Here is a 13,317-nt window from a genome sequence, read left to right on the forward strand (position 1 = left end):
CCAAATACTTTCAGGTCATTGTATCTGTGCCAGTCCTTGGCATTTCAAAAAATGCTACTGAATAAATGCGGTTGTAAACTTTACAGTGTTTAGGCTACTTGGCCTACTTTTAAATAACAAACTTTACAAGAACTTTTTAGGAAATGGGAATCGACTGCAAATACTGTACAGTTACTACACAATTTTTTGTTAGTTCACTAAGATTTTTGTTTTGTTTGTGCATTTGGTCATAATCATTTCTATTGTCTTTCATATATTTTCAATAAAACTGACTGATTTAAGACATTTGTGTGTGCAGAATGAACAATGACTTTGACACATAAATAAATCTTTGTTAAAATAACACTGACCTTTATTTCAAATCCTATAAAACATATATTAAAATGGCCTTCAAACAAATGCAATCACATCTTAAAAAAATCTTTATAAAAAAAAAGTAAAATCCCTGAAGAGCAAAATTTGGTCTGCAATGGACTGCAAAATGGTATCCAATGAAAACTGTTCACATAATTCTACAAATCTTTCTGATATGAACCTTTTACCATTTCATTATTCACGCATCTTATACAGTATGTGTCAATTTGCATATTTCTTTAAAATCTCATTCTACTGGGGTCTCTCCTCAGCTAATTGCTCTCCAGTTCGCTCACTCGCTTGGTCAATTGCTCAACCATCTCTCTCAGCTCCTTCACCTCATTCTGCAAGGCCTGCACGTCCTGTGTGTGAAAGAGAAAGAAAGCTAGAATGAGATTATTTGTGACAGAAACTCAGTTTTATATACAATTCATTCACTATGTTTGGGGTTAAATTAAAATGCATTAAAAAGGCTGGGGTAATTATCTGTTCTCGTACCCCACTGTCAGATTGTCGGTTGCTCGAGGAAGAGGATGATGTGGCCATCAAGCTCTTGATGACTTTGAACTCTTTGTTTTTGGTGGTAGCCACAAAACCATCTTTCAAGGAGATCAGGATTGGTTCCCCATCTTTACCAGCAAACCAATCATCTGCCACCACCGATGGCTCTGGACCAATCGTGTCAGGGTAAAGGTCCTCTTGAAACAAGTCAGACTAAAGCAAGGAAAAGATAATGTTGGATTAAGATGCACTAAATCAACAGTGTGGCATTCATACACCATCATTAAAGAATTTGGGGCTGATACGATTTTTTGTTTTTAAAAGTTGCAATTTCAATCTTTAGATTCACATGATCCTTCAGAAACCATTCTACGCTGCTTTGGTGCTCAAGAAAATGTCAATGTTGAAAACAGTTGTGCTGCTTCATATTTTTGTGGATTCCGTGATACTTTTTTTCAGGATTCTTTGATTAATAAAAAGTTCAAATGAACAGTATTTATTTGAAACACAAATCTTTTGCAACATTATAAATACCCTTACTATCTTTTTCAATTAATTTAAAGGTGCACTGTGTAATGTTTTAGCGGCATCTAGTGGTGAGGTTGCGAATTGCAACCAACAGAAGTTACGTGGCAGACAGGAAAAGCAGAGAGTAGCCAGTTAAGCAATCTTTCTTTACAAAAAAATAAAAAATAAATTAGGTCTACTTAATTATTCAGTAAAACGATGTTATTGTGAATATTATTGTTACTTGTTCATCATTGTGTCAGTGTTTTATTCGCTGACTTTAGCTAGCTTCTTTGCACAAAGAACAACATAGTGACGAAACGTGTTTGTCCTTTTAAAGCTACTGTATAAACATGTCGGCGCATTTCAATGTAAGGGGACCCGCGGTGTATGTATATAGAAATGGCTCATTCTAAGGTAATTAAAACATAACGGTTCATTAAGTAAGGTCACTGAAAACATAGTTATGTATATGATATTGCAATTATGTCAACAGATCCTCCTAAATATTACACAATGCACCATAAAAGCTACACTATATAACTTTCGGCCCTCAGTTAAAAAAGAAAATGGCATGCGTCTTGAGTAAGAATGGATGAATGTGCACACATGGATTCAGAGCCGATGGACAAATAAATCACTTTTCTTTTCTTTTTTCTTTTTTTTTACAACCGGTAAATCCCTAGAGGCCAGCCCTTTTTCATGATAAACAGTACATTTTTCTTGTTCGTTTGCAAATTGTTAGCTGACATGCACAGGCAAATGAATGATTAAGACATCATAATATCATTATTTTAGGTTTATCAAAAGGTTATTTGGTTAAAGTAAAGACATGGTTTGGAACATGTTTTTTTCTCTCCAAAAAGTTACATAGTGTAGCTTTAATGCATCCTTGCTGAATGAAACTATTTCTTTTCAAACAAACAAAAATCTTATTGACCCCAAATGTGACCCACAACATTTAAGCTTATCTTTGACTTTAAATCCAAACTTACCTTACGAGGCACAGTCATAACAACTGGTTCACACTTTCTCTCATGAAGTTTATAGAACCTGAAATAAATATAAAATAATCAAGAATTTAAAATGCTGATCTTTTTAAATATTTGTGGGACAAGGCAACTACACAATGGGCATTGGTGAAAGGCTGGGCGTGTTTACCTTGCAATCTCACACTTGTTGACTTCCAGGCCTCTCTTAGGCATGTAGCCCATGCCCTTCTGACTCTCTTTGCTGCTGTACATGGAGAGATAGTGGACGTATGGAGCCTCGTCTGTCACCTCAAAGTATCTGATGCTGCTGTCACCCTGTCAAACCATATGCACGTTTAACACATACAACTTCATGAACAAATAACTCTTTGTGATCATAAAACTTGAACTTGTGTTAGATCCTTGCCTTGCCACAAAGGTAGACTACACCAGTGTCAGGGTCAAAGAAAGGTAAGAGCACTCCACTGCTGGTGTCCAGCTCCTGCAGAGTCAAGGGCTCATCCAAGTTGTTCTGCAACCACAAACAACACACTTTTGTGAGTCACTTGTTCGTAAAACTGAAAAAGAGAGCTTCTGAAGCACATGATGTACTCACAGGATCCCACAGCGCCACCTGCCGCTCACTCATACGGCTAAAACCTGTGGTCAGGATCTTGCCGTCAGACACAAACACAGCTTTGATTGGCCTGGAACCTTCATGAGGCTTGTCCTTCTCCTGAAACACACATATACACACAGAGAGAGAGGTCACATGAGCAGCGAATAAGCTGGCAGAAAGGAAGGTGTAAGAAAGATACACTATAATAAGCTATAAAAGAACACTATAAAAATGTTCAAACTGTAAATTGGAATAAATAAAGGCATAGTTTGAGTTAAATTGATTTAGTTAATTACTTTAAATGTTCTCACTGGATGTAAAATGTTAAAAGACCAAAAAATGCTGTCACATTAACTGTTGTTTGAATTTTCCAGGGCAAGCAATTTCAAAAGGAATTCAGATTTCGCAACAGTTTCAAGTTGAATACGAGGATTCACCGCGTTGGCTAACAGAAAGTGAGCTGTGATTCATAAATGACTGATGTTACTGCACCTTAAGAAAACATTAAATTAACACTAAGATTTCCTGTTAATTACTGCGGCTTTAAATTATTCAGTATCTTGTGCTCAATCTCAAGTTTTCTGAATACTTGCATTAACATTGAAGAAAAAAAACAGACTGATGAAATACTTTAAAACGACATGAAACCCAACAACCAACAAACTGATCTTTTTAAGAACAGCAAAATATGCATCCTAACACCACAAGACAACTACTTGCTAGGTGTGACAGCGAAATAAATGTGAATGGTAAACAATGCAAATACATTACTTATTTATACCCCATACATTTTTTTGTTATCATTATCCTATTTGATCATGTTTTACATTGCAGGGATGCACGCACATTGATGACGGAGCCCTTGCGGGGGTCGAACACTCGCAGTTTCTTGTCCTTGCAGGCAGTAAGGATCTGAGAGCCGTTTCTGTTCCAGCAGGCGCTGTAGATCAGATCGGTGTGCACTGAGTCAATGCGCACCATTGCCTCTCCACGAACCACGTTCCACAGGATGACCACGTTATCACAGCCTGCAGACAGAAACCAAGAGAGAAAGAAAGACAGAGAAGGCCGACAAGGTAAATCAAGAGTATAGGGGAAGGAGGAAGATTGATGTGGAAGAAAGAGAGAAAAGGAAACGTCAAATGTATGATAAACCTAAAGAAGTGTGTGAGGAGTCAGCAGAGGGCGCCACCATTCCATTTCAACTGTAAAAGTGGCCTCTATATTGCACGAATGAGTACATGTTCTTAGCCATGCATTCATAGGTGTAGTTCAAGACTGTATATGAATGCACTTTTTGCTGTTGGGTGGATGTCTGATGTTGGTTTACCTGCACTCATTAGCACATTGTGGGCAGTGGGGTGCCAGCTGAGGATGCCCACACGTTTAGAGTGCCCTTCCAGCTTCACAACTGGGTCTTTCAGGGGCGATATGAGACCTCCCTCAGGAATCTCCCAGATCTATTACATAACAACAATGACCTTATGTTATAATAATAAGTAGTGTGAGTTAGATCATAATTTTCACACCAGTACGGTTTCCACATTAAAATTTGGTATTCCGGCATTACAGCTGGTTGGATGCTAGATGGAGCAATTTTAAATAGAAATTAAAATAAAAAAAGTATTTACACACTTAAAAGTCTATGAAAGGTACATGTACACATGAGCATTTTTTAACATACATTAGGATTGACATAGGCACTGTTGTTTCATTCTTAATGTTCCCCCTTTAAACCGGTATTCATACCGACATCATCCTACATAACCGGAATTACCGTATATTGTAGCAAGCCTAATATGAGCTGCTGTTTTGTATACATAATTTTATTATTCATTAATTGATTTGATATTTATGATAATCGGTAGATATGGATGGCACTGGTCCGGTTATTATGGATTATATTAGCATTTTCACTTTAGTATGAGTATTGACTGTTTTGGTGCATAAATGTAATTTGATCAAGCCATAAGCTAAAGGCACATGTCACTCACCATGACACTACAGTCTTCAGAGCCACTGGCAATGATGTTGTCATTATGTGGGCAGAATTCAATGTCCAATACGGGTCCAGTGTGACCACAGACAGTGGGCTGGGACATGTCGATGCGACCCGTCTAAAACACAAATCAGAGACCCAGAAGGGACAAATAGGTTACTAAGGTAAACATTGGTATGAAGGAAAACACAAATGTACACAAATAGACCCATACAAGTTCTTCAAATGACTAAACATAGAATATGAACTCTTTGAAACTTCTGACCAACAGAGCAGAAAAAGAGCAGGAGAGATCTCAGACAGATGAGGGCTGTGTCAGCTGATCTCAATTTTACAGCTATGCCTTCAATTACGCCTAATAACTACTAACCCGTTTAGAGAGGACAGCATCGTGCATGAGTTCCCATCATGCACACGGAGAGCACATTCACTCTGCAAACATCTTATTGTTAAATGTGAGTGTTGTGTGCAAGTCCATGGACAGGAACAGTCTATAAATTATTACAGGGGCTGCAGTACGTAAGTAAGAACTTGAAAACAATGATTTATAAGTGGACTTAAGCAGCATTGTTATTGTTAAAATAAAATATGAATATTAGTTGAAAAACCTAAACTTAAAAAACTTAACAGAAAATTAGAAATGTTGCCTTCGCAACAAATTGAAAGAAAAGAAGTTTAGGTACTAAAATTACTAAAACTTGAAACTGAAATAAAATAAATGAAAGCTAAATAGAATGATTTAAAAGATGAATAGAAATTAAAAATGAAAAGAGAAAATTTAAATTTAAAATACAATACAAATACTATACTATACAATATCTCTGATACTATATTATTAATATTACTGAATTACACTAAAACAACAGTAGACTAAAGATGATTTAATTATTGTCATTAATTAAAGTGACTGGTTAAGGTCAAATTCCAACAAATGCATCTTTCTCTAAAGGGTCTAACTAACTTATGGTTCAAGGGGGTCCAAAATTCTGAAACCACTAGTTCTACATTAATATTTAATTTAATCCAAAATATGAATTACAAATTATAGTATCAGAATGACAATTTGAGTAAAAAGTTAAAAAATGTTTACATGAATTTCATTCTTTAATGACATGCTTGAACTTCACAAGTGTGTACAAAACCTGATGATCAAGTTATCAGTCTCAAAACTGCGCTTTCAAAACTTCCTCAAGCCACCCAAACGAAATGAAAGGGCTTGACTCGAATTCTCGTGTTCATTGGGAAACAATGGCTGCCATTGAGCAAAGCATCGAGTGTAAGATGCACAGCAGATTGAATATGACAGATCTCCCATTCATTCTCTAGCATAAGACCCAGGAGTGCAGACAGAGTAACATATAGAAACAGAGGACCAGAGATGATGGACTGAGAAGATGAAAAAGAAAGAAAGAAATGACATATGAAATCAACTCTACAACAGCAACAAAAAGAGGAAGACAAAAAACAGTTCCACTATATTGCCACCCCCACATATGAAAGGTATTTTGAAAATATCAGAAAGCTTTATGAAATAAAAAGTACATAATCAAATTTTGAACCAAGCTGATCACAAAAAAAAGCAGGCATATCAAGTCTAAGTGGCAGCTGTCCTTTTCTCATAGTTTTTGTCACTCACTCAATCTGCAAGCTGTCACCACATCCTGTGCAGGGTTGACAGCAGCGCACTCCAAATATGGCAAAAACAAGATGCAATAGAGCAGAAAGAGAAGAGATGCTAGGTCTGGTGACACGTACATATGAAACTCAACCTTGAACTTCCTTATTTAGACAAACACTGCATGACATATGTAGAGACTAAAATTCAAAGACCTCAGAAGATCATATGAAACAGGTAATGGGTTAAAACTACAGTTGGACCTAAAACTATCAAGTCCAACTAACTTAATATCTTTATATTTAACTTAATATGCACCTTGCTCAGGGGTAATACAATAAAAGCTCCTCCACCACTGGCATCCACAATCATGGCCACAAACTTGGGGTTGACGGAGCAGAAGTTGCTGTCCCAGGTCATCTGGGAGATCCTGATGTCATCATAGCACTGGTCTGCCTTCACCGCCTGGCCAAAGACATGGCGGAACTTACTGGTCCTGACCACCTTCCTAGACATGATGACCTGAGGAATGACAGAGGGATGGAGAGAGAAAACACATAAATATGAGAAACAACTGGAAAAGTAAATTAAGTATGATGGTTTTCATCATTACTTTCAAACATTCCAGTAGCTCTAACAGTAGAGCATGGTGCTAGCAACGCTATGGTTGTGGGCTTGATTCCCAGAGAATGCATGAACTGATGAATTGTATACCTTCGATGCAATGCAAGTCGCTTTAGATAAAAGTGCCTTCCATTTGCATAATTTACTTTTTGTGGGTTGAAAAATGTGGTTCTTAATATAGTCAACATGGTTGTATATTCCTTGAAGGAAGCTGTTTTTTGAGGTATTTCTGTATTTGTAATTTGTGGTGAAAATGGCTGACTCCAATTCCTGCATTTGATGGTGATCTGAACTCATCGCTGTTGGCAGTATGTTTGCACTCAAATTGAATTATTGGTTTAATTAACAACTAAATTTTCTTGAATTTGAATGAATTCCTGTAAATGAATAGCTGCAGATTTGTTCATCTTTCTATGTTTAAAACAGTGTGTAGGCAATAAGCCCCAAGAAAGAGGAAGGAAAGAGGAAACTAGCATGAAGTAAATGAGAAGGAAATGCTACTTCTCTAAGTCTGATGCCACATTGTTTGCAGGTTTTAGTGATAACGCACTATGCTGTATACCCTCTTCTCATATCTCTCTCTTTTTTTATGCCCTTTTTCATTTCTCATCACATCGCATCACAAACGCAGTCTTGTGCATATGCTTAATTTGTTGACTAACAAATGTCACTCTTATTTGCAATGCATCACTGAAGCCCTGTATGCTCACAGAAATAATCTGAAAAATTAAAGATGCAAAAGAAAGTGAGCATTAGATAGACGGAGAGAGGACATTTGTAACGGGACTAACACCACAGCAACTGTTGGAGCGCAGGAGATGTTCAGAACTTCAGTTACACCACATCCTTCCACACAAACATGCTGCTTCAGAAAGACTGTAGAAATGTTTCCATTCATTTATAATAATCCTGACTGAAACTCTGGGGGAGGGGGAGGGGGGCTGGTGCGGGAGTTTGGTAACTATCCCTTTAAGGATTTTTAAATTTATATATTATTTTAATTAATTTAAATGTTTTTTTAGTTTTTTACAGCGCTTCATTCTTTATCTGTTTTCTATATCTATTTCTAGCTCGTATTGAGCAAACTCTTATTATAGGCTACAATATTTTAAAAAATCTGTGAGAATGAGTGAAGAACTCATATCAGCTTCACCTTTATCTGGAAATACTGTTTAGTTCTCTTACAAAACTTCCTCAAAATGTTTAACCGTGCCTTGCCACAATTCAGAAAAGTACATACAACACATTTAGCAATTGAAGTTCTCGTTGAAACAATATTAAGAACGGTACTAAACCGAGTAAAAAGACTGAATGTAGTAGGAACGATCTGCAGATTAGGGCTGCGTCTCAAATCCTATTTAGCTAAACAACATTTTAGGCCGTATAGGAGCGTCTAGGCGCGCCCAACAGGCTGTCTAGATAGTCACTTACTAGGTTTTGAGAGGCGGGCAAAGATGCAAAAGTTCTACACGGTTACCGAAAACACCGTACAGGAGCACAACACACCATATGATGATGGGACGGGGCACTGTACCTGAGAACTGTGGCTGGGAGGGACTCTGGCTCCTGAGGCGAGAGGATGAAGCGCTGGGCTCGTTTGACAGATGGAGAGAAGCGGATGAATGCCAGCAGTTATGGCCAGATCTCACTGTAAAGCATGGAGGAAGTGAGAGTTTAAGATGTAGATGAGAATGGGAGGTGTCCTCGCTTTATGTTTCCTTTTAAAGTGATTTACGTTGCATGAAGCTTAACTGAACCCCGCTTGATCTCTCACTTTATCGTGGTCATAGCAACACAAACGTGACGTGCGCTGGCATAAAGTTTGCGGTTTTGCCGACATGTTTATCTGACTGTTTATCTCTTTGTCGAACCGTTATCACACTTAAAATTTTTCTACGCTTTGTTTTCTAACAATATAGACAAAAACGCCATAGTAGTTAAATGCAGCATTAAACATTTGCATGATGCACCTTATTTCCGCCAAAATTCCGTGATTCTGCGATGTAGGCCTACAAATAAAACTTTGATAACTTGACATAAGCCACACATTTTGTTATCCCAAAAAATAAATATTGCGAAAGCTTCTTGCACTGTTCGAAAGAGATCCATTTGTTTTGCCCTGTTTTCACAGCACGGTATTTGGTTTGAATTAGTTTATCTTTTAACCTTGGGCCTACTTTATGTGTGAATCGCTTTTTAATAATTTTTTTATAAATAGAAATATTTGACAATAAGAATGTATAAATATTTTTTATTTTATTTTGTCTTGAACAAATGTTTTCATCTGTTTAGCCATGTTGGAAATGGGTAACGTTAATATCATGCACGTTCAGATTTATAGGCTAGACAGTAAAATGGCACTGGCATTGAGTATTTTGCACAGTAATTAAGCATTTAGCATTATCATGAATTGTGACGAGTAGTGTTATAAAATTATATAGTTAGGCTATATCCCTTAAAGGGATAGTACAGCCAAAAATGAAAAATTCTGCCATCGTTTATTCACCCGCATGTCGTTCCAAATCTGTATGAGTTTCTTTCTTCTACTGAACACAAAGGAAGCTATTTTATGGGTAACCAAAAAAAACTGTTTGGTTATTGACATTCTTCAAAACATCTTTTGTGTGCAGCAGAAGAAAGGGTCCCACTCTATATTAAGTGGCTTTAAGTACTATGCACTTACATTGAAATTAATAATTTGATACGATGGACTTATTGTGTACATACATGTTATTACATTGTACTTATATTTTTAAAATACCTGGATGTAATTACAGCTGTAATTAATGTATGTAATTACATTTGTAATTAAACTGTTGACCCTTCCCTTATACCCACCCTTAAACTTAACCATACCACCACACCTGTCCCTAACCTTACCCGTATCACACAGCAATAGCAGCAAAGTGTTTTACAATACAACATGAACACAATAAGTACATTGTACTTATTTTTCGATGTAAGTACATAGTACTTAAAGCCACTTAATATAAAGTGGGACCGAAGAAAGAAACTCATACAGGTTTGGAACGACATGAGGGAGAATAAATGATGACATAATTTTCATTTTTATGTGAATTATCTATTTAAGTTATTTTTGACCCCGGGGAAAGTTAGTTAGGGACAGATTTAATATATAGAGCAACATAATAATATAAATAATAATAAAAGTTATTTTAACTGTCACACAAGCACACACATGTGAGAATAAACCTAGCAAATATGAATAACCTGAAGTGGAGGTCAAAATATAAAAGCAGACATATCCTGTTTACATCAACTGTCCTTCTCCAAATCATTAAGAAAGTCAAAAGAGACGATTTTAAAAATATAAACCTCAATTTATTGCACAATCGCTGCAGGAGACCATGGGGTTTGGAAGATCTGTCTGTGTGAACAAATGTAACCGTGGACATAAATAGACAGAGAGAAATATAGGCCCATAATAAACCAACAGAGACACACGCTTGTAGATAAACCCATTTACAACCAGAAAGAAATGTTTATGTAAAACCAAAGTTATAGCAAATTTTGCAATAAATAGTTTAGGAGGCATAATACACCAACAAGAAAGAAAGATAAATGGCCAACGTGGCTCAGCGAGTGACCTTCGTGACTGACTTCATCCAGAATGTCAACACGGTTCAACTGAACATCATTTATGCTGTAACCGACATATAGAGACAATAGAGTGCTGTGGCCACCAGATGGTGCCAAACAACTACCAAAATAAACAAACATACAAGAAAGAGTTAAAAAAAAAAAAACTTAAAAATAACCGACAGATCTTTCAGAGACCTCCTGTCATCCTATGTGCATTAGTATTCTCAGCCTTTGTACTTAAATTAAGATTATCATTGATAGTGGTAATCCATCTCAGAATAATATCATAATAATGCGAGATGTAACTGAGTAGTTTTTAAATTATCATTAACAGGCTATCCAGCACCTGCATACTAAGAAAAAAAAAAAGTTATTATAGTTTCATACATCATGTCATTATTTTTTTACCACAGGACATTTAGAATATACAGACAGGAGAACATCATCCATGAGAATATCATCCTTGTTCCTCCTCTAAAACATGACTTATGATGCAATCCATTTGCTTTAGGGCTTCAATGTAACATGCTCTGCACATTCTCACATCACTTAACTATATAAATAAACACATTCTTGATCAGCATTTATGGACACATTCGGCCCCACAAAGGCAATATGCATCAAGAAGGATGCATGGTCCAAATGCTTGATGACTGACAAGCCATCACGATCTTTGCCCTTAAAAACATAAAACTGTCATCTTTTTTTTTTTCAGTTTCAAATCTTAACCAGAATAAGCAAAGACATAACAGGATGAAAAGAAAACTGGCCCGAAATCAGTTGTTGAAGTCACTCAGTACAAGTGAGCACTGACAGGGCACCCTGAGAAGAGGAAACCCCAGGATGGCATGGTCTGAGCAAAACAAATCTGGACTGGTAAAACTGGCAAAACATCTGGTTTTTGGAATTCACATGTACAACTTTTGATTATGCATAGTTATCCAGTGGGTTTCAGAGGTAATAACATATCAGGACCCCCATTTTTCAAACCAAAATATCTGTATTGTAGCCTCTCCCTACTTTTCACAATGTAAAAAGGAGATTTTGCCAACCAAACTATAATTAAATCCCTTCTAAACTGTTTAAAAACCAAAGACCGTGTTAATGACATTATGACATCACAGCAGTACAGACATATTATTATGACGTTAACCCTACTAAATAATGTAACCGCATTCTTAGCTCTGCCGACAGGCCTGTCATTGAGATGAAATACATTAACATTCAATACATTTTCTTCCAACATTGTTGCTTTAAATATTAATATGAATATATAAAAATGTCAGTATGTACGCCACTTGCATTTTATGCATATAGTCTACATACAGGTATTTACGTTACCCATATGGACTTTTAAGTTCTTAATTGGTTTTCACTTTGATCCTAAGCCCTTTTGGTAAAAAAATAAAAATAAAAATCAACAGTGCAGTTAACTACTTGATATGGTTGTATTGCCCCTGGGCTGCTCTCTTGATTTCATTCCCTTTCTATAGACAGATATATTTGATGCATTAGCTCTGTTTCTGCACATTAAGCACATAATATGTCAGTGACTACATTGCACAAGCATTTGGAAATCGCATGTTGTGTTAAAGGGGATTGGCTTACTAGTATTTCCATGCATCACATCATTTTAGAGTCTAATGTTTCTCATTTAATAATAGCATTAAAGGGGTTGGGATAAATTGGCCTGTATTTGTGGCTTGTATTTAAAACCATGCTGGTCTGCTAAGATCAGGACCATCATGTGTGACACCTGAAGCCCCAAAACAGATAATTTGGCATAGAGTGTGTTTAAGTGTTTGTCAGATACATCTGAGCAACATTCTACCTAACATGCACCGATTCTACACTAATAGGTCTGACCTCTGCAATAGGACTATCAGAGTACTGTGGTTATGTATAGATATGTGATCCCCAACTGATCAAATAATAATAATAAAACAAACAAAAACAGTAGTAGTTGCATTCAAATAAAATATCAAAACTTCCAAACAGTAAAACATCATCATAAATAAGATAAATATAATGCCAGTGATACGGATATTGGAGGTAATTGAACTGAAATTTATGGCAGGCCTCACTGATGTTCATTCTGAAAGCTACAATGTGATTGTGTCAACAAAGTTATCACAGTTGTGTCATTTGTTTGTCCGTTCTTTAAAACGAGTGAGGTTGGAAGGGATAGGGACCATTCACACAGAACGCGTTTATTATTTTTCTATGTAAACCCGCTAGACGGACGTGTTTGACCTTTGCGTTCGCGTCAAGCTCTATAAACGTGGCACTCAAGTTAAAATAAGTTCAACTTTTAAAAGACGAGTCTCCAGAGCTTGCGGTTTTTAAACAACGAAAACGCGTTTTGTGTGAACCAGGCCTTAGAAGGGTCATTCTTGGTTTGTTCCGCTCAGTAGTGCATAAGCATGCGAAGGTAACAAATTCTAATGTGCAAAAAATGCAGTCACATAATACGACCCATTTGGTGGATGTCAACATCTCCATAGTGCAATCTGCTCCTTTTTTT

The 13,317-nt window shown here is 36.6% G+C and overlaps 1 protein-coding gene across 1 annotated transcript; it reads right to left on the reverse strand.

Annotated features, from left to right (window-relative positions):
• Window positions 1–328: 328 nt before the first annotated feature.
• Window positions 329–8,986, reverse strand: coro1a (coronin, actin binding protein, 1A). The gene is made up of 11 exons (XM_079625285.1): window positions 8,725–8,986; window positions 6,885–7,088; window positions 4,947–5,069; window positions 4,283–4,412; window positions 3,799–3,980; window positions 2,950–3,069; window positions 2,761–2,865; window positions 2,524–2,669; window positions 2,358–2,415; window positions 853–1,068; window positions 329–716 (listed from the first exon to the last, which is right to left on the reverse strand). Exons 2-11 carry the CDS (start codon window positions 7,080–7,082, stop codon window positions 627–629), a joined length of 1,368 nt encoding a protein of 455 aa, XP_079481411.1. The 5' UTR covers window positions 7,083–7,088; window positions 8,725–8,986; the 3' UTR covers window positions 329–626.
• Window positions 8,987–13,317: the final 4,331 nt, after the last annotated feature.

The sequence above is a fragment of the Phoxinus phoxinus genome (assembly GCF_949152265.1).
Source record: "Phoxinus phoxinus genome assembly, chromosome: 1".
Taxonomy (NCBI): Eukaryota; Metazoa; Chordata; class Actinopteri; order Cypriniformes; family Leuciscidae; genus Phoxinus; species Phoxinus phoxinus.

Coding starts and splice junctions, on each gene's coding strand:
- coro1a (XM_079625285.1), bottom strand. CDS start 7,082: ATGTCTAGGAAGGTGGTCAGGACCAGTAAGTTCCGCCATGTCTTTGGC. Junction 2,866..2,949: donor AGGTGGCGCTGTGGGATCCT/GTGAGTACATCA, acceptor TTGTGGTTGCAG/AACAACTTGGATGAGCCCTT. Junction 717..852: donor ACCGACAATCTGACAGTGGG/GTACGAGAACAG, acceptor TTTCACACACAG/GACGTGCAGGCCTTGCAGAA.